Source organism: Pseudorasbora parva, chromosome 9, assembly GCF_024679245.1.
Source record: "Pseudorasbora parva isolate DD20220531a chromosome 9, ASM2467924v1, whole genome shotgun sequence".
Classification (NCBI taxonomy): domain Eukaryota; kingdom Metazoa; phylum Chordata; class Actinopteri; order Cypriniformes; family Gobionidae; genus Pseudorasbora; species Pseudorasbora parva.
Window position 1 is genome coordinate 48693578 of NC_090180.1, and position 21546 is coordinate 48715123.

Sequence of the window (21546 nt, forward strand, 5' to 3'; positions counted from 1 at the left end):
AAAACAATCGACAGATTTCCCAGAGACCAAAATAATCAGCAGATTATTCAGCTATCAAAATAAACAACAGATTATTCAGTTACCAAAACAATGAACAGATTACTCAGCTACCAAAATAATCGTTAGTCACATTACGAAATTAGTTAAAACATTAAAAAATGCACCTACATTTTTTTGGGATGAATAATTTTTTTTTTTTTTTGTTAAAGGGGGGGTGAAATGCTGTTTCATGCATACTGAGCTTTTTCCTCTGTTAAAGACTTGGATTCCCATCCTAAACATAGACAAAGTTTCAAAAACTAATGTTGGATGTTTGATGGAGTATTTCTGTGTCAAAAATACTCCTTCCGGTTTCTCACAAGTTTCGGAGAGTTTTCGAGTATGGGTCGGCTTGACGTTAATAGAGCGGAAGGTCCTTGTATGGGCCGTACGGGCTCTTCTCCCGGTAGGGCGCGCGCGCGTGACTAGAGCACGCCGTAAACAGTCTCTCAGATGCAGATCCAGTCGTCCGTGAACACTTATGTGGCGCCGCGCTTCTCTTTATTCCTATGGGTGACGTCGAGCGACTTCAACGCTTCAGCACAGCATTCTGGGAAGGCAGCGCTGCATTTGAACCGATTTGAACGCTGAAATGACAGGAAGCTTCACAACATCGTTTCAGTTGCGTCTCAAAATGGATTTACACGCCACTGCTGTCAGGACTTCACCAAATCATACCAAAGAAGTGTGTTTCTGACGGAGCGGTCCCAGCGATAAAGGTTCGGTCCTGCTTTGGAAGCAGCCGGTGAGTTAACCGGCTTCAAATGTCTCTGCTTTTGGCTACGGACGCATGGGTAAACATCAGTAAACGACACGATCGCGTGCTTCGTCATTCAAATGCGCTAACGGACTCCATTGCTGTTCTCTGTATAACGTTACAGTATTCTGACGTGCAAAACCATTTTGCTTGCTACTTCTAAGGTTTAGTCGCATACAATAGTCCATAAACCGAATCATGTCCTCATAAACTGCGAGTAAACACACACAAATGTGGAGAGGCCACTAAATACAGTAACTTACATACCACAGAGACGGACGTCCTGATGTTGCCGTTTCTCCTGTTCAATTTATTTCTCCCTCAGATTTGATTGTGGATCATTATCTGTATTAGCTGAGATAGCGATGGGTTTCTCCACGCTTGAGGACGTCACCGCTTTGCGCTCTTGTCATTCTTTAGCTCCGCCCACACGATACGCCTCCAGGCGCTCGGTTTTTTCCGGAAAGACTCGGTACAGCCTATATTTCTTTTATAAATATGATAAAACTAAAGACTTTTCGGAGATATGAAGGATGCAATACTACTCTATAGGTACTCAAGATTGACTGAAACTGAGTGTTTCACCCCCCCTTTAAAATATCGACTTGTCTTTTTTTCAACAAAAACAGAGAGAGATTTAGATTTCATTAGAATTTATTCCCGTCTTCTAGTCACCGATATCGTTCAATAGCGGTGTCATCATGGACAAAAGGGCAATGTTGTGTCACAGATATGGTTTATGTAATAACTGGAGTGTTTACAAGCTCATCTGTGTTCATATATCATAAATGTGTTGTGTCATGTTGAGTGTGTTTTGTGTTGTTATTATAAATGTGTTGTCATGTTGAGTGTGTTTCTGATGTGTGTGTTTTGTGTTGTTCTCCTGCAGGGAGATTCAGCTGCTACGACGATTACAGCACAAGAACGTCATCCAGCTGGTGGATGTGCTGTACAACGAAGAGAAGCAGAAAATATATCCTTTACAGGAGTGTGTGTGTGTGTGTGTGTGTGTGTGTGTGTGTGTGTGTGTGTGTGTGTTGCGGATGCACTGCGTCAGTCTCTCAGCCTCCCCGTTTCAGTCTCGGTTCGCTGAGCGTGCGAATCATCTGCTGTATGCAGGATTGAGATGCTGTTCCCACAATGCAGTGCTTTCAGCTGGAGAGTGTCTTTATCCCCGAATGCAAGCGGACTGCACTACATTTACTGACCACTAGTGATCCACTGTTATATGTGACCCGAGCTGGCGAAATGAGTCGGAAGTCGCAACGTTCTATTTTATAGGGTTAGTTCACCCGAAAATATAAATTGTGTGATTAATTCCTCCTGTGGTTGGCCAGCCATCAGACCTCCGCTCATCTTCACACACAGATGAAGATATTAGTGTTGAAATCCGATGGCTCAGAGATCACGTGACTTTGGCGATCCGAATCATGAGTCGATTTACTGACTCATAAGGGTTTGAATCTTTGTTCTGAAATCGGCCATCACTATATAAGTCGTTATTTAGTGTTTTTTGCGCACTAACTCTATTCTGGCCTCTTCATCAATGATTGTAGAGCCGCTGTAGTGAGATGGGCTTTGTAACGACGTCTTTAGTGCCTTTATGGGTCTTGAGAGAGGAAATGACATTGGTGTCAATGAAGGCCTTTCTGAGCCATCGGATTTCAACACTAATATCTTCATCTGTGTGTGAAGATGAGCGGAGGTCTGACGGCTGGCCAACCACAGGAGGAATTAATCACACTATTCACACTACAGGCTGAACTAACCCTTTAAGATACAAGCCGATAAGGTGGAAAAACAATGAAAAAACGATTTTTTTTAGCTAATTTCAAACAACAGACATTCAAAAATAATCTCCCAAAGTCCAGATAATTGAGTTACGGTATTTTAAATGACTCGTAAAGTTTATCAATCTCGCTCGAAATTAACATTTTCTCAGGTTTTTAATCGGACAAAGAGGGCAGACGATCATAATTCATATGGGTATATCTTTTAATATATTATATTTTGTATGACTTTGAATAGGGTATCATTTTAAAGTTTATGGTCTCCTCTTTCCATTGATACCAAGATCTCAATTTTAAAATTTGGGTCACGGACTCGTCTTGCTGGATCAGGTCACATATCACCAAGGTGTTTTTTTATAATGGCATAATCAGGACTTTTATTTTGAAAGCATTGAGAATGCTTTTAACTTTTTATTCAAATGTGCTTCTTTTGGCAGCTATTAGTTGCCGTTTAGTATTATTTAAATATTGTTATATACTATTTTAGGTTTTTAATTATTATTAAATTTTTGTTTGTTTGAAGTTTTTTCTTTTTCTTTATTCCCAGTTAAAGGCACAGTATGTAAGATATCCAAAAATATCCAAAAAGCCTCTAGATCACCGTTATATATTGTGTTATCCCAAATGTTTCCAAGAATGTTGAAATCTAGAGATTTTAACCATAACGGTGAGCGCGTCGCATAACAATGACATCATCCCCGCGTTACCCTCCGGCGTTATTGTGTAGTAACCACGGCAACACTATCGCCGCTTTAATATCTGATGTGTTTTATCAGACACTGTTTGGATCATTGATGGACAGAAACTAATGATTGTTCTCCAGCTCAACACCGTTAGTCTTATTGTTTAAATCTGCTGATGATGATTTACCGCTCAGAGTGCCGTGTTTTACCGCCTAATATGATCTCGCTCACCGCAGTGTCAACAAGAGTCTCATAGTAGCGTTATAACATCACTTTAACACACTCACGTGTGTGTGATATGATAAAACAGCACTGCGTTACACACACACACACACTCACGAGTTAAGACACGCCTCTGTTTTGAGTAAGAGATGAAAAATTACATACTGTGCCTTTAATCATTTTAGTGCTTCAGCTAATAATGACCTTAGTGTCGTTGCATGACTGATGCTGATATTTTGGTTGTTTGCTCCTTGACCTCCTGTCACGTATATGGTGATGGAGTATTGTGTGTGTGGAATGCAGGAAATGTTGGACAGCGTTCCAGAGAAAAGATTTCCAGTGTTTCAAGCTCACGGGTGAGACGCCAGCACATTACATAAAACACACACTGCTCTGAAACACACTGAGCATCTGTCACTGGGATGGACTTTCCATGCACTAGTTTTGATATTTGTTATACGCACGTCATATTTCATATTACACTTGTGAACATAGATCCAGACATGGTCGCCATTTTAAATTTGTTGAAAATGTTAGCTCATATTAAAACGCATGAATAAACTTGTCCTTCCGGTGTCTCTTTCAGGTACTTTTGCCAGCTTCTGGATGGTCTTGAATACTTGCACAGCCAGGGAATTGTACACAAAGATATTAAACCAGGGAATTTGCTGCTCACTACAGACGGGGCGTTGAAGATCTCTGACTTGGGCGTAGCAGAGGTGAGGCTGTGTGTCTGCTTCTATTAAAGGGATAGTTGACCCTAAATGAGCCTGATGTTGATCTGCTGACCCCCAGGGCATCAACATGTAGGCGTGTGTGTTTCTTCAGGAGAACACAAGTGAAGATGTTTAACTCATAAACAAAATAAAAAAGTAAAAAAAACATGCTTAGACAACACACACACAGAGCCCTGTGACTCGTGTGTGTTGTCTAAGCGTGTTTGTTTTGCTCTCATAGAATTGTTCCCCATTCACATCATTATGACCGACACACAGCTACGGTTGAGCTAAACATCTTCACTTGTGTTCTCCTGAAAAAACACACACACCTACATGTTGATGCTCTGGGGGTCAGCAGATCAACATCACAGGCTCATTTAGGGTCAACTATCCCTTTAAAGTTGATGCCGTATATCCGTGTGACACTTCTCAAATAAGAACGTTAACCTCTGACCTTTGACCTCCAGGCGCTCCACCCCTTTGCGGAGGACGACACGTGTCGGACGAGTCAGGGGTCGCCGGCGTTCCAGCCGCCAGAGATCGCCAACGGCCTGGACACGTTTTCAGGGTTCAAGGTCGACATCTGGTCTGCTGGGGTCACACTGTGAGTTGACCTCTGACCCCGTCAGCAGCGCATACTGGGGTTTAGTGTAAACCATAGACTGTAAATAAATATGGCCGTAGTGTCCGTGACGTCACTCGTAGGGTTCCGATGAGCCGTTCTGAAGCTTAAAGTAGAGACGAGCTGGGTGTCGCCATCTTGCCGATTCAGTTAAATATGATTATTTATTTATTTTATGTTGGTTGCCAGGGTATTCTGGGTGGTTGCTAGAGCAACAGTGCTAGGGTGTTCTGGGTGGTTGCTAGAGTATTCTAGGTGGTTGCTATGGCGTTGCTAGAAGGATGCTAAGGTATTCTGCATGGTTGCTAGGGCATTGTTAGGCGGTTACTGAGGTATTTTGGGTGGTTGCCTGGGGTTCTGTATAGTTGCTAGGGTGTTGCTAAGCGGTTGCTTAAGTATTGTGTGGCATTGTTAGGCATTTGCTAGGGTATTCTGGGTGATTGCTAGGCGGTTGCTAAGGTGCTCTGGGTGGTATTCTTCGGTGGTTGATTGGGAGCTCTTAGGCGGTTGCTACGGTATTCTAGGTGGTTTCTAGGGTGTTGCTAGTCAATTGCTAGGGTGCTCTGGGTGGTATTCTCGGTGGTTGATTGGGAGCTCTTAGGCGGTTGCTACGGTATTCTGGGTGGTTTCTAGGGTGTTGCTAGTCAGTTGCTAGGGTGTTCTGGGTGGTTGATGGGGAGCTGTTAGGCGGTTGCTAAGGTATTCTGGGTGGTTGTTAGGGCGTTGCTAGTCAGTTGTTAGGGTGTTCTGGGTGGTTGAAAGGGACCTGCTAGGTGGTTGCTAAGGTTTTCTGGGTGGTTTCTAGGGTGTTGCTAGTCAGTTCCTAGGTTGTTCTGGGTGGTTTCTAGGGTGTTGCTAGTCAGTTCCTAGGTTGTTCTGGGTGGTTGATGGTGAGCTGCTAGGCGGTTGCTAAGGTATTCTGGGTGGTTACTATGGCATTTTACGCAGTTACTAGGGTATTGTGGGTGGTTGCTAAGGTGTTCAGTGTAGTTGCTAGGGCGTTTTCTAGGGTGCTCTGGGTGGTATTCTGGGTGGTTTATAGGGAGCTCTTAGGCAGTTGCTAAGGTATTCTGGGTGGTTTCCAGGGTGTTGCTAGTCAGTTGCTAGGGTGTTCTGGGTGGTTGATGGTGAGCTGTTAGGCGGTTGCTAAGGTATTCTGGGTGGTTACTATGGCACTGTTAGGCGGTTACTAAGGTATTGTAGGTGGTTGCTAGGGTGTTCTGTGTAGTTGCTAGGGCATTGCTAGGCAGTTGCTAAGGTATTCTGCATGGTTGCTAAGGTGTTCTGGGTGGTTGATAGGGAGTTGCTAGGCGGTTGCTAAGGTGTTCTAGGTTGTTACCAGGGCTTTGTTAGGTGGTTACTAAGGTATTCTGGGTGGTTGCTAGTTTGTTGCTGTGCGGTTGCTAAGGTATTGTGGGTGGTTGCTGTGGTGGATGGTTTCTGCAAAGGCATATACCATTAAAAAGGTACTTTATAAGTTATCCTCACAAATCGATCGGTTTCCATGTGGAGAGAAATAGGGAGATTTTATTTCTGTTCTGTTTTCTCATTTTCTCTGTTGCGTTTGAGTGTGTTTTCTGATAAACCTCTCTCCGTCCCGCTCACAGATACAACATAACGACGAGCCTGTACCCGTTTGAAGGGGACAACATCTATAAGCTATTTGAGAACATTGGGAAGGGAGACTACAGCATCCCGGAGGAGTGCGGCCCGCTGCTCTCAGACCTGTTGAGAGGTGAGATGTTTAAAGGACATTATCCCAGAAACTTGCTGTTGATATACACAACATGTGACTTTATTCAATACAACAGTAGATTTTGAGGTTGAGAATTATTCAAATAATGCACGTCAATGTATTAACTGAACACCAGTCATATCTCACGGGTATATTTGTGCCCACAATACATTATAAGGGGTCAAAATTAGCCATTTTTCTTTCATGCCAAAAATCATTAAGATATTAAGATCATGTTCCATGAAGATGTTTAGTAAATGTCCAACTGTGAGTATATCAGAAATATATTATTACACTGTAACAAACATATACACACTTTACAGAAAATTATTTTTTTACAGTATTTTCTTGTATTTTTGAATTGCGTTTAAAGCTATGTAAAATTACAAACAACATCGGTAAATAAACAAGTTTACTGTTATTTTTAAGGGTTATATAATTAATGACAAATTACAGTAATTTTATTTTTTTTATCCAGGAAAATCACTATTATATACAGTAGTTTTCATGAGTAACATACGAATTCAGATAAAATTACAAACAATATCTGGAAATTAATAACTTAACCACTATGGTGAACCATAAAATTAAAGTAAAAAATCTTAATTTACACAAGGAAAAAAATCTGTAAAATCACAATTAACACTGTATAAAAAAAATGTAAATGCCTGCCAGCTAAAAAACTGTAAAGTAAGTGTTTTTCTCTAAACCTTTTGATGTAAATTTCTGTAAAATTATTGCTTTTTAATAAATTTACTGTCATTTCCAATTTTTTTTTACAGTTTTTTTTGTGTGTAATATGAATTAAGGACTTCATTTGGACAACTTTAAAGGAGATTTTTTCAATATTTAGAATTTTTTGCACCCTCAGATTCCAGATTTGTCCTATTCTAACAAAACCATCATCTATAACTCTCAATAAAAAAAAATTGCCCCTTATGTCTGGTTTTGTGGTCCAGGGTTATAATATTCAACAGGCAATTTTCGGTCGATTTTTATTATTTTTATTTCACTTTTCAAATTTATTTAGATTATTTAAATAATGCATGTATTTGAAACAAAAAAGTGTGTTAAATGCACTAATTTAAAAACACATGCATTGCATTAACCAGTTTAAAGCGTTGTATTTTTATGGCTTAAAATTCCACATGGCATATATTTAACTATATATGTATATTTTTAGCTGTGTTATTTCACACACATTCATGATTAATATATACTATTGAACTATAATCTGCTGATTTCACTTCCAAAATGTGAGCCTGGAGCACAAATCCAGTCACGGGTATATTGGTGGCAATAGCCAACAATGCATTGTATGGGTCAAAATTAGCCATTTTATGGCAAAAATCATTAGGATATTAAGTTAAGATCATGTTAATGAGGATGTTTAGTGAATGTCCTACCGTAAATATATCATAAATGTATTATTAGTAGTAATATGCATTGCTAAGGACTTAATTTGGACAACTTTAAAGGAGATTGTTTTGGAAATAATATTATTTATTCAGCGTTCAGATGATGTATAACTCTCAATTTAAAACTTTGCCTCTTATGACTGGTTTTGTGGTCCGGGGTCACAAATCGTTTAAAAATACAACCTATAATATTCAACAGGCATTTTTCGGTCGATGTTTCGGTTTAACAAGGTTTTTTTGTGTCGAATACGCATGTCAGTATTTTATTTCCATATTACCATGACTTTGGGACATGCAGGCAAAGCCAAATTAATACCCATGATTCCTTGAGGTCTTATAAAGTGACATATTAAACATCGTCACCTGTAGTCCACAGCTGTAATTCATAGGTTTGACCTTTAGATGGCGACATTGTGACACTAATGTTCAGCAGTGACAGTGTGTTTGAGCACACACCGATGAAACGTCAGTACACACACACACACACACACACACACACACACACACACTCTGTTCCTTCATCTGACGTGTTTGTATCTGCAGGGATGCTGGAATATGATCCTGTGAAGAGGTTTTCAATACAGCGCATCAGACAACACAAGTGAGTCCATCAGTCCTCATACTGACATGCTGAAAAATGCAGTTTGGGGGAAAATAACTCAAAATGAAGAGTTTTTGCTTAAAATAAAATAAATAATCTGCCAATGGGGTAAAACAAAAATAATGTTGTTTTAAGATCTAAGAAGATCTAAGATCTTTCTCACCCCATTGGCAGATTATTTATCTTATTTTAAGCAAAAACTCTCTTCATTTTGAGTTATTTTTCCCAAAACAAGACAATTACTTTTGCTTGTCTAGTAAATACTTCGTTTTAATAATTTTAATATGATTTTTAGACTAGAAACAAGTCAAAAATACTAAGTAAGAAGAGCGTTTTTTGCAGAGTGAATGCTGATTATTCCTCATATTCTCCATTGTTGCGGCTCTTCTCTTCCCAGTCTGTCAGTAACTCTCCCTGCGTTCCCAATTCGCACACTATCCACACTTAATAGTATTCGAAAATAGAATCAGTACGTCCCAAATCGTAGTATGTTGTAAAGATTATTCCAAATATACCTGGGTGGTTTACTACACACTCTAACGGCTGATATTACCCACAACCCATTGCGAGTTGGACGATGATTCGAATAGAACTACAAACGCGGATTAAAAAGTGTTAAAAAACTACAAACATGGCGGATGCGTGAGTCCGATGGTTCGGTTGAGAGTGCATTAAAGACACACACGGCAGATCAACGAGCGTGTGTGTGTGTGTGTGTGTGTGTGTGTGTGTGTGTGTGTGTGTGTGTCTGGCTACATTTCTCTCGGATATGGCAGGAGATTAAACTGAATGTGGAGGATTTTAACTGTGTTATGATTGACAGGTCAGTTTAAACGGTTATGGGATGCTCGTAACTAATCAACAGCGTCCGTTAAAGATGGCGAAGTAGTCCGAAAGCTTGCGCACTCTTCTACTAGAGTACACACTCAGAAGTATCTTCACAAAAAGAGTGCACACTTTTAGGACGTAGTATAAGTCGGCGAATTGGGGCGCAGCATCTGTTTACTTCCTGTCTCTATGAAGCCCCTCCTTCTGTAAAGCACACCGTGCTCTGATTGGTCGGCTGGAGCGGTGTGTTGTGATTGGTGTTTGGGAAATGTCCCGCCCCTTACCATAATCACCAGTTTCAACACAGTACTAACTCAACCAGGCTCCGCCCCTTTATTCTGTTTTTTTTCGTCATTTATTTCCCCCCCTTTTTTAAATATAAGGCCTTATCTCTAAAAGAACAATTCTGATATAAAACTGTATCAGAGCCATTAGTGCACCGGAATGGTTTGGTGTAAGCAGTGATTGATTCCCATCCCTGCGAACAGAGGCGGTGATTTTTAAATGAAGTCAACACGGAGTGGGAGGAAGAGGAAGTGGAGGATAGTGAGAGTGGGAGAGATGAGCCAGAAATAAACATGGCCTGGATTTCAGGAGCTCTTCGGATGAGGAAACCGATGCGGTCTCCATGGATACGCAAGAGCTCATGAGGACCTGCAGTAATGACGATCACACACCGATCAGGCATAACATTATGACCCCGAGACCCTATTTCGGCCGCCGGCGTGCAGCGCATTTTTTGTAACAATTTTTTCCGAAGATGAACGCGTCCGGCGAATCTAGCCAAGCATGCACTGCTAAAAATGCTCTTCTTACTCAGTATTTTTGTCTTGTTTCGAGTCCAAACATCTAAAAATTCTTAAAACAAGAAGTATTTTCTTGACAAGCAAAAGTAATTGTCTTGTTTTGGGCAAAAATAACTCAAAATGAAGAGAGTTTTTGCTTAAAATAAGATCAATAATCTGCCAACGGGGTGAGAAGAATAATCTTAAAACCCATTGGCAGATTATTGATCTTATTTTAAGCAAAAACTCTCTTAATTTTGAGTTATTTTTGCCCAAAACAAGAAAATAATTTGTACTTGTCTAGTAAATATTTCTTAATGTCTCATCACAACGGCCCCCAGTTTGCACATAAAAAGTAGGTGCTAATATTTATAAAATGAGCCTACAAAAGCAGAAATAAGCCCTTTTAAATAAAGAATATATTATATTAAAGAAATATTTAAGAGATCTTTAATTGAGTTGCTTACATATATTTTGTTCTCATGTCACAAGTAATAATATTAAGCCAAGGGTTTACTGAGTTCTACACGATTCTTTAGTAGTGTGGTTTTTGGTGAAATGTACTAAAATAAATATCATCACCTGTATAATACTGATCGGCCAGCATTGTCTCTCTATGATAAATGAAAATAAGCTGATAACATCACTGTTTACTCCAGAACGACTGTACAGCCAAATCTAATTCTGCTGCAGTATTGTCCTGTTTAACACTGAAGCTGCTCTGACACAATCGGCGTTGGAGAAGAGCGATAGAAATAAAGATGATTGATTGATTGATTGATTTCCTCTTCCTGTAGCTGGGTGCGTAAGAAACACCCGCCCTCGGAGCCGCCCGTGCCCATCCCGCCCAGCGCTGAAACTCGCGATCTCTGGCGGAGCATGACAGTGGTGCCGTACCTGGAGGATCTCCATGGTTACGCTGAGGAAGAGGAGGATGACGAGCTGTTCGACGGGGAGGATGACATCATATACACTCAGGACTTCACAGTACCAGGTAAGCGGACCGCAGGGGGCGGAGTCTAACTGAACACACCGCAGGGGGGCGGAGTCTAACTGAACACACCGCAGGGGGTGGAGTCTAACTGAACACACCGCAGGGGGCAGAGTCTAACTGAACACACCGCAGGGGGCGGAGTCTAACTGAACACACCGCAGGGGGCGGAGTCTAACTGAACACACCGCAGGGGGCGGAGTCTAACTGAACACACCGCAGAGGGCTGAGTCTAACTGAACACACCGCAGGGGGTGGAGTCTAACTGAACACTGCGCAGGGGGCGGAGTCTAACTGAACACACCGCAGAGGGCGGAGTCTAACTGAACACACCGCAGAGGGCGGAGTCTAACTGAACACACCGCAGAGGGCGGAGTCTAGCTGAACACACCGCAGAGGGCGGAGTCTAACTGAACACTCCGCAGAGGGCGGAGTCTAACTGAACACGTGTGTGTGTGTGTGTGTGTAGTTTTCAGGACGAGTATTTTTCATTAATGTCTAGTTTTCGCTATTTTTTTGGGGTGGGTTTGTTGAGTATATGAAGTTATGTTATACTGTTAATTTATTACTCTATTTGTTGGTCAGAACATTAGTTTTATATTTTTATGTATTTTTTAATTAGCTGGTAGTTAATCAGACTGTATTAGCTGGCGTGTGTGGTCACTAAGCCTCCGGATGTGTTGATTGAGCAGGGCAGGTTCCAGAGGATGAGGAGGATGAGGAAGAGCGCACCTGTGCTGTGGCCAAGCCGGTGTGTGTGAACGGGACGGAGCCGGCGGCACTGAAGCCCAAATCTGAGCGGCGCTCCAGCTCCTCCTCCAATCCATCCAGGAAAGGCCTTTCTGCCGCCAGCAAGATCCGCAAACTCTCCACCTGCAAGCAGCAGTGACCCGATCCGGCTGATGAGCGGCTCACCGGCGCCTCCTCTGTACAGGTGAGAGAACTGACGGAGAGCTTCACCTGCTCTTTGGCATCAGCAGTGATTGGAATAATGAGTGTGCGAGCGAGTGTGTGTGAGTCTGCGTGTGAGAGTGAATACGAGTGAGTGTGCGAGTGTGAGTCTGCGTGCGTGTGCGAGTGTGCATACGAGCGAGTGTGTGTGAGTCTGCGTGCGAGTGTGCATACGAGCGAGTGTGTGTGAGTCTGCGTGCGAGTGTGCATACGAGCGAGTGGGAGTGGGAGTCTGCGTGCGAGTGTGTGCACGAGTGTGTGCACGAGTGAGTGTGCGAACGTGAGTGTGCGAGTGAGTGTGAGTCTGCGTGCGAGTGTGCATACGAGTGAGTGTGTGCGAGTGTGAGTCTGCGTCCGAGTGTGCATATGAGCGAGTGTGTGTAAGTCTGCGTGCGAGTGTGTGCACGAGTGAGTGTGTGAACGTGAGTGTGAGTCTGTGTGAGTGTGAGTCTGCGTGCGAGTGTGTGCACGAGTGAGTGTGTGCGAGTCTGTGTGTGAGTGTGCATACGAGCGAGTGTGCGTGAGTGTGCGTCCGAGTGTGCATACGAGCGAGTGTGTGTGAGTCTGCGTGCGAGTGTGTGCACGAGTGAGTGTGTGCGAGTCTGTGTGTGAGTGTGCATACGAGCGAGTGTGCGTGAGTCTGCGTCCGAGTGTGCATACGAGCGAGTGTGTGTGAGTCTGCGTGCGAGCGTGTCCGAGTGAGAGTCTGTGTGTGAGTGTGCATACGAGCCAATGTGTGTGAGTCTGCGTGCGAGTGTGCATACCAGCGAGTGTGTGTGAGTCTGCGTGCGAGTGTGCATACAAGCGATTGTGTGTGAGTCTGCGTGTGAGTGTGCGTACGAGCGAGTGTGTGTGAGTCTGCGTGCGAGTGTGCGTACGAGCGAGTGTGTGTGAGTCTGCGTGCGAGTGTGCATACGAGCGAGTGTGTGTGAGTCTGCGTGCGAGTGTGCATACGAGCGAGTGTGTGTGAGTCTGCGTGCGAGTGTGCATACGAGCGATTGTGTGTGAGTCTGCGTGCGAGTGTGCGTGTAAGTCTGCGCACTAGTGTGAGTCCACGTGCGAGTGTGCGTACGAGCGAGAGTGCGAGTCTGCGAGCAAGTGTGCGGATGAGAGTTCAGGGGGGGTTCTATTCACACTGATGAGATGCTGCAGTGAATGCGATGACTCAGTCTCTCTCTCACACTCACTCACTCACTCACACTCACACACACACACACACACACACACACACTCACTCTGTCTCCTGGTGACTCAGACTCCTCTCTCTGCGTCTGTCTATATATAGATTGCTTTCATCTTCAGGATGGAAACCCGTTTACACTTTCATCTCACAGTATGCGGAGAGCACACATAATGAGTCTGAAGTGGAGAGGGACTGATCAAGATAGAATGGCCTTCATTTCTTTATACAAATGATTGTTTCTAAGACGAGTTGCTTTTTTTAATCATAAATCATTTTATTTCAGTGGCCAAGCAGCTCTTGATTGGTTGGGTCAATAACAGTCAGAAGTTTCCTCCATTAGTGATCATGTATTCTCTCTCTCTCTCTCTCTCTCTCTCTCTCTCTCTCTCTCTCTCTCCCTCTCTCCCCCGCAGGTTAATGTTGTTTCCCAGCAGTCGATTCTGAACGCTGTTCCCAACGCACATTTCTGATGAGCTCAAACACAGGACACTCGTTTTCTCTTCTGTCCCGATCTGGGCCGGATCTGGACCGGACCGGACCGGACTGGACTTGAGAATGCTGTTAGAGTGCAGATATTTCCCACAATCCTCCTCTGTGTCTGAGGATCATCCGTTCGGTTCCTCCTCCATCCAGACGTGCGGACGAAGCACCTTCCGTTTAGTTTTAGACCATCTTTTAATTTACAGTTATTAACTGCAGATGGTGTGACGTAAAGAATGACATCAGTTATAGCAGAGAAAATATCCTGCAGATGATGATGATGATGATGATGATTATACCGATGTTAAAAACTACAAACTGCATGCTGTGACGCGTTTGGGGCGGACGGAAAGCGTTTGGGTTCATTTTTCCCCATTTGGTTTTGTTTCCCGATAAATATTTTTTAAGTATTATTTATATAAAACACATCCCAACTGAAGCCGAGGCTCATGGTCCTTTATTTGCATGATTGTTTGATTGGACAGGTGTTTCGCCACTTTGGAGAGAAAGTAACAGGCTTTTATCCAAGTCAACATTTACATTCATAATTCATTCTAAATTCATGCATATTTCCATAGTGCTTTATACATATTGTTAAAAAGCAGCAATTATGAGGGCCAAGCACAAAAAGGACGCTGTAATGAAACTGCAGGAAGTAACCAAAGATGTTTCATTTTAGTCAAAATGGTTTGTCAAAAAAGTTTGGTGCCAATACGCCAAAAGCACACTGCAAAAACTGCTCTTCTTCCTCAGTCATTTTGTCTTGTTTCCAGTCTAAACATCTAAATATTCTTAAATTAAGATGCATTTACTAGATCAGTCAAACGACATGATATTTTTTCTTGTTTTCTTAAAAATCAAATCTAAATGAAGTGAGTTTTTGGTTAAAACCGAATGAAAATGATCTGCCAATGGGGTGAGGAAAATAATCTTATTTCTGTTTGGGACGGAAACAAGAAACGATTTCAATCAGAAATAAGATTATTTCTCTCACCCCATTGGCAGATCATTTTCATTCGGTTTTAACCAAAAACTCACTTCATTTAGATTTGATTTTTAAGAAAACAAGAAAAAATATCATGTCGTTTGACTGATCTAGTAAATATATAGATTATACTACATTTAGACTAAAAAACAGACAAAATTACTAAGTAAGAAGAGCATTTTTTGCATTGCTTTACCTAATTGCAGCCTCAGAATCTGTTTTATTGATGCGTTACTCAAGATCGGTTTGGTCTATCGAAAAGCTTTTGATATATTTTTGCCATCATGGTCTGAAGATAATCTGGGTGGTTAAAATTGGACCAATGGTCTAGGAGTTCGAAATTAGACATTCAAAATGGCGGACTGGAAGCTTGAGAAAATATTGCATAACTGGTATTATATCAGTGTCCTCGGCATGACCCAAGGAATCTTATCAGGACCAAGTTTTATTAAAATAGGAAAAATAATGAAAAGTTATTAGCATTTTTGGAAATTTTATTATAACTTAACTTTTTGAGTACCTTCAGGTCCTGGTCCCACTTGAGACTTAACTATGCAAATGTGTTCAGATGTGTATTACCTAGTTATATTAAGATAACCAAATGTGTTATATAGCTACAGTTATATATAATATACAATATTATATATTCATTCTAAAGCACTATTATAAGGGTAACGTTTAAATGTTAATTAAATTCAAATATTTATTTGTCATCCCACACATGGATCTGCATTCGACTTTAGCATCAAAACAAACAATATAATCCTTACTCTCAGTGAATAAAGATTACTTATTAAAGTATTGAAAAAATGATTGAACAACCACTAAATAGGTGGCGATGTGCACTAAGAAGGTTATGTAAATCGCCATTAAACAAAAGAAGAAGAGGAAGAAGTATGGCGCACCTTTTCTAAGCCTCTGTTGGGGAATCATCTATTCGTCGCTCTGTTGTGTGTGTTGTGTGCTAACTGGGAACATACGGATGCGTTTTTGGAACCAGCACACCTCAAGTAAGCACGGTTTGGGTTAATCGGTATATTTGGTAGTAAGTTAACTTTGCTTTCTGGAATACCCCCCAGTTTTATGATTTTTGGGCATACCGTTCAGAAGGTATTTGAAATTTTGCATATTTCCTGACCAGTAGTTTATCAAAATGCAGTTTTTTGTTACTTTTTTTTTATCTGATTGGCTTATCAAGGTCCTCGAAGTGGAAAGTCGTTTCTGTCGCAGCTTTGAAAGTCAGTGATGATTTTTTTCTTCTTTAAAAGGTGTTTGGGTTTTTGCAGAAAGCCTTTCAGGAATCACTCTTGTAGAGTCTCGTGAAGTTCAATGATTTCACAGCATTTATTAAACACTGATTTATAGTTTAGAGCAAAATGGAAGAAGACGGATGTCCAAATGCTCATTTAGTGGAGGATTCACATAAACAAAGTTGATTCTGTCTTCAGTGAAGGTGAACAGTGTGAGAATATCAGATGTGTATCAGTGTATTGGATCCGTGCATTCGGCCTTAAAGTGACAGCAGCTTTGTAACTTTTCTACAAGTATTTAAATGAGTTTAAGTTAGTCGTCTGCTAGTGTGTCAGATGGAGCGTCACTGACTGGCTTAAACCATGATGGCATAATGTGCATTTAGACAACTATAATACAATAATGCGGCGACATAAAGAAGGACATTTACTTTTGATACTTAAGAACTTTTGAAAACAAATACTTCTGTACTTTTACTCCAGTAAAAATCTGGTTTTACAACTTTCACTTGTAACGGAGTAATATTTGACCAGCAGTGCTGTTACTTTTACTCAAGTAATGAAGTTGTGTACTTTGTCCATTTGGAGAAATTTTCATGACGGAAAAAAAACATCATAATCAAATGCTTGAGCCAAGGAATCAGAGGAAAATATAATTTTGGTTCAAAAGTTAGTAGCATAAATGTAAGTGAAACTTTGGACAGCAGGTGGCGCTAGAGCAAAGGCGTTAGAGACTCCAAATTTTCCTTTTTGAAGCACATAGAGAAGCTACGGTGGCTAAAGATGTCGTCTGAGAGAGCAGAGAGTGACTAGTGCTCTGTAGAGCAGTTTGTCCTTTTAGGGCCACTGTAGAAACATGACGGTACAAAATGGCGGCTTCCCTGTAAAGAGACTCGCGGTGTGTGTAGATAGAATTGGCTCATTCTAAGTTCATAAAAACATAACGGTCTTTATACACCACATAAAACATAGTTTTGTATGTTATATTGCATTTCTGTCAATAGATCCTCATAAATTCTACACACTACACCTTTAAGAATGGACTGGGCATAACATTTTTTTTTTCTGGCCATGAGACATAGATTAATACTTATTAAAGTTATCTAGAGCAGTGAGTGATTGTTCTTTGTCTTTTGTTGTTTGATTAACATTAAAAACACAGCAGGAATATTAGGCTACTGTCACTTTAAGAGTGAATGCACGGATCTAATACACATGCTTTTTCTTTCTCAGTTGTTTACTCTTAAGTCATGTCTGTGTATACAAGGATATATTTTGACCTAATTTAGTGTGTATTTGTCTGTTGAACCGCTAGAAGACGTGAAAGAACTCAGTTTGTTACTCTGCGCTGTCTGAGACGCGGCTTTCTGCGCAAGGAATTGAGCTACCTTTGAATAAATTGGCATGGTTTGTTGCCCGTCAGCTGTCCAGAGTGTCGTTCGTGTATCGTTATATTTTAATAATGTTGCTGGCCATAATTACAAGAGGACAACACGTGACGTTCTGCCCCTCGGTCACATGCTACAAGTAGGAGCTCTCCGAAAATTCCCAGCGTACAAGTTGTAATTACGAGAGGACATGAACGCTTTTCACACGCTTGAATCTTGAATCGAGACATTTGGAATTGATCATGTGTATAATAGGACGCCAATGTTACTGAATATGATCTGAGTTTGTGGGTGTGGGTGAATGTCTGACGGCAGATGGGTCGTGTATTAGTGAGTATCCCCCAGTCTGGTGTGTGTGTGTGTGTGTGTGTGTGTGTGTGTCGTCAGTGTTTCTCAGCTCATCTTCAGCTGCTCAAACACTGATCTCTGATCTTCTGAGCCGCCACAGCTTCAGCATCTTCCGCTCTTCTTCACATCTTTAAAGGGCTACTTCAGCGCTGGGAAGATGAATCTGTATTTAAACTGGGTCATTCATTTGGTCACAGCGTGTTCGGTCTGGAGCGTTTTCACTTCATGCTTTTGGAAACTTAACGTACGATCCATTTGCAAACAATGCGAAGAACTTATGATTCTAAAATATAACCTCGTCCTGACTCTGGGTTCTAAATGGAGGAGCAGTGTTTGAAAACTCACATCTGTTACCATTCAGATGCTATTATTAATATTTCTAATTTTTTTTTAAAGAATTTAATCAAGCATCTGAAGGTATTGTAATCGTTGGCGTTCCTATTCTTCTTCTTCTGCTCTTGAGCCCATAGAACCGCTTGTGGGAAAGTTGTGATATTTGGCACACCGATAGAGGACAGTCTGATCGGACACCACAGCAAATTTGGAGTCTCTAACTCAACCCCTCTAGCGCCACCACCTGTCCAAAGTTGCACTTATGTTGGCGCTAATAACTTCTGAACCGCAAAGACTAGAAACTGAGTCCGATGATTTGATTGAACCCTTTGACGTCATTTTCGATAGTGCCAATTTTCCCACCAAAAACAAAACTTAAGGCTGTATCTCTGCAACGCTTTATCGTTTCTGACCAAACTTGGGACGAAAGTTAAATACACGAATGAGAGAATTTGCTGGAGATACGAAAACTTTCTATTTTTGCTTATAACTCTCTGAACAGTTTGCCTGAAATTCATGATTACTTGTCTCGGTTAGATTCAGGGCGGCATGCCGAGTTGAACAATATCCGATTATCCCATATCAGCTAATTTGGTTGTCGGCCATTATAAATTTTGTCGTAAAATGATGTATTTTATGAATGCATTAGCATATCGTTACGAAACTCAGTATGGGTCATCGGCGGGAGCCTGAGAAGTTTTGAGCCTGCACCACCTAGTGGTAAAATCAAATATCCACATGTTTATAACTTTGGATGTGGTTGACTTTTCCTGAATCTCTGCCGAGCTCAACGATTCCAAACATGATAAATTTCGCCTTATGGTTTGTTCAACGTTGTGATTTAACGAATATCTTAGAAACCGGAAGTCCGATCGAGACAAAACCACAATAGGAAAATCGTAATCATAGCAGGGTGATGAAAAAGCACAAGGCCAAAAGTCTGAATTTCTATAGTAACTGGCATCAGAGTCAGGTGTGGGTTATTTTTAATATGCTAATAAATACAAATGTATATAACTCCTAACAAAATGAGATTTTCACCAAATGTATGGGTCTACCACTCGTGTCTGCTTCTTCTTCACCTGTGTTTTGATTCTGTACTCTTTCAGAATATGTAACAGCGCCCCCTACTGTAACACTGAAAACACGGATAGACCGATTCTTCAAATGGGGAAAGAATTAAAGTCTTATCTGAGTTTTCTTGACAACATCACTATGGTGTATAAATGCTTTATTATTTCAATTATATCATTTGGTTCATGTTTTCTTTTTTGGTATTAAGCCAGGGTTGTTTTATTATAATTTTATTAATATATTTATTTCCAGGTAATAATTCTAGTGCTTCAGATTATTGCTAAAGCAACATTTTAAATTTTTTGCTTAAAGTTTCTCAACTAATATCTATATTTTATTTTATTGCAGCTTTATTTCAATTGACAGACATGTTTTAGTTAATGATAATAACCATGCGCTGCGTTAATGACATTTAATGAGCAAAATGTCAATATACATCTCAACGCAAAAAATGCTTTTATTACTATTTTGTGAAATCTGTTTTTTTTTTTTACGAGATTCCCTTAACAGGAAGTGATGTCATGCGTTTGTTTCTGGATGGCTGAGGCTGGTGGAAAGCTGTTATTTTTAGAGCTGCAGGAAACTCTTCCTTCACACGATTAATTCAAAGAATCTGCTATTATTATTATTATTATTATTATTGCGAGAGGAAAAGGCAAGAAGTGGTTCATCTCTGGCATGTGACCTCTGGCCACGGCTGTTTCCATGGCAACGACCCCTTTATACCGCCAATACCAAGAGTTCAGTTCCAATCATTTTTAGCTCAGAGCGCTTTATATAATGAACAGATTACTCTCCTAGTTGATGACTTTTTCTTAATTTTTGGGTGAAATAACCATTTAAACTACCCAACATGCTTCTATCAGTTTGCTAGGCCAATATTTGGATGTTAAAGTAATGGTTTCCCATGAGAATCATTTCTGTTTAAAAACAATTCCAGTCATTATTTAGTAAAAAAATGATAATTTAATTCAACAAACATGTGTACGTCTCATTTGCTTTGTGATTTACATCAGTCAACCTGATTTTTTTTCTTCGTTTTTCCCAAATAAACTTTTTTTTTGTTGCATAAAACCAACAAAATTACCTTTATTGCAAAGGAATTATACATAAATAATGACCATTCAGAGTGATGTAGATGTACATTTATATACAATTTCCTACAACCTACCCTGCGATCTCCAATGCTAAACACGACCTTAATGTCATAGTACATCTATGCTCATAAATGTATCATGTATGATATGAACCGAAATATTGAGGATGATATTTTTTTAGCATTAATGTTTTAGTTGCGATGACTTGTGATGTTCTGGACCGTGCATTGTGGGATATATAAGCATTGGTGATGATGGGAGATTATTCAATATCTTTTATCTGTGTGTGTAATAGAGGCCAGCTAGTAGTCACTGTGCAAATAAACCTCACTCCACTGATCTCAAGGGACGCTCTAGCAACTGACACTAGAGGTTGCAGCCTTTAGCCTCCTTGTTAGAGCATCCGACTCTCATGGAGCAGGCGGTTTGAACAGAAGGGGTTACATTGGTGCCGTGACCCAGATGGGAGTGAGGTTTAGGGGGGGGGGGGGGGGGGGTGTAACAGAGGCCAGTGTGTAGTCACTGTGCAAATAAACCTCACTCCTCTGATCTCAAGGGATGCTCTAGTCTAGCAGATGACACTAGAGGTTGCAGCTTTTAGCCCCCTTGTTAGAGCGTCCGACTCTTATGCCGATTGATCCGGGTTTGAGTCCATTTTTCAAATTGTGGTTTAATTAGAAATGATTAGTGCTGATTTCTGAAACGACTGCCACTTGTTTCACAGTAAAAGTTCCTTTGACCACAGATCTGTGTGTGTGTGTGTGTGTGTGTATAGTCCCTTAGAAGATGAGATTTTCAAACGCTGCTAATTGAGGTTTTCTAGTGCTTCACCCAGGGTCAGTATGGATGCATCCGTACTCTTTAAACTTTTTTAAAAGTTGAAGTGTGTAATTTCAGTCGCTAAACAGACTCTAACTGGGTTACAAGAACGTATTTTAACATCCAAAAATTACACGCCTCGCCTATTTATTGCTACTTATCCCAGCATACATCACCCTTGTATTCATCTTGTTTCATGTTCTACAGAAGTAAAGTTATTGTCATTTCTGTAAAAGTGACGGTTGCTCTTCTCCTTCCAATGGACTGGTACTAGTGCTCGGCTAACAAGCGTTACTACAAAACCTCTCCGCAAACAACCACTGTCTTGCATATGGAGCCATTGTGCAATGATACAGATGTTAATTATAACATCCAAAAAACATGATCCAAACTATTCTGTACAAGAACGATAACTATAACAATATCTATATTGGCGTCCACACCAGCA

The 21546-nt window shown here is 40.9% G+C and overlaps 1 protein-coding gene across 1 annotated transcript in view; it reads left to right on the forward strand.

The window, feature by feature from the left end:
- stk11 (serine/threonine kinase 11) overlaps positions 1–14243 on the forward strand; it is a 34178-nt gene extending 19935 nt beyond the window's left edge. Inside the window, exons 4-12 of the mRNA XM_067452911.1 lie at positions 1686–1769; positions 3758–3847; positions 4078–4210; positions 4678–4814; positions 6440–6567; positions 8529–8586; positions 10997–11193; positions 11883–12124; positions 13738–14243. Coding sequence (XP_067309012.1) covers positions 1686–1769; positions 3758–3847; positions 4078–4210; positions 4678–4814; positions 6440–6567; positions 8529–8586; positions 10997–11193; positions 11883–12079 — 1024 coding nt within the window. The 3' untranslated portion in view covers positions 12080–12124; positions 13738–14243. The remainder of the gene's footprint in view (positions 1–1685; positions 1770–3757; positions 3848–4077; positions 4211–4677; positions 4815–6439; positions 6568–8528; positions 8587–10996; positions 11194–11882; positions 12125–13737) is intronic.
- The last annotated feature ends 7303 nt before the right edge of the window (positions 14244–21546 follow it).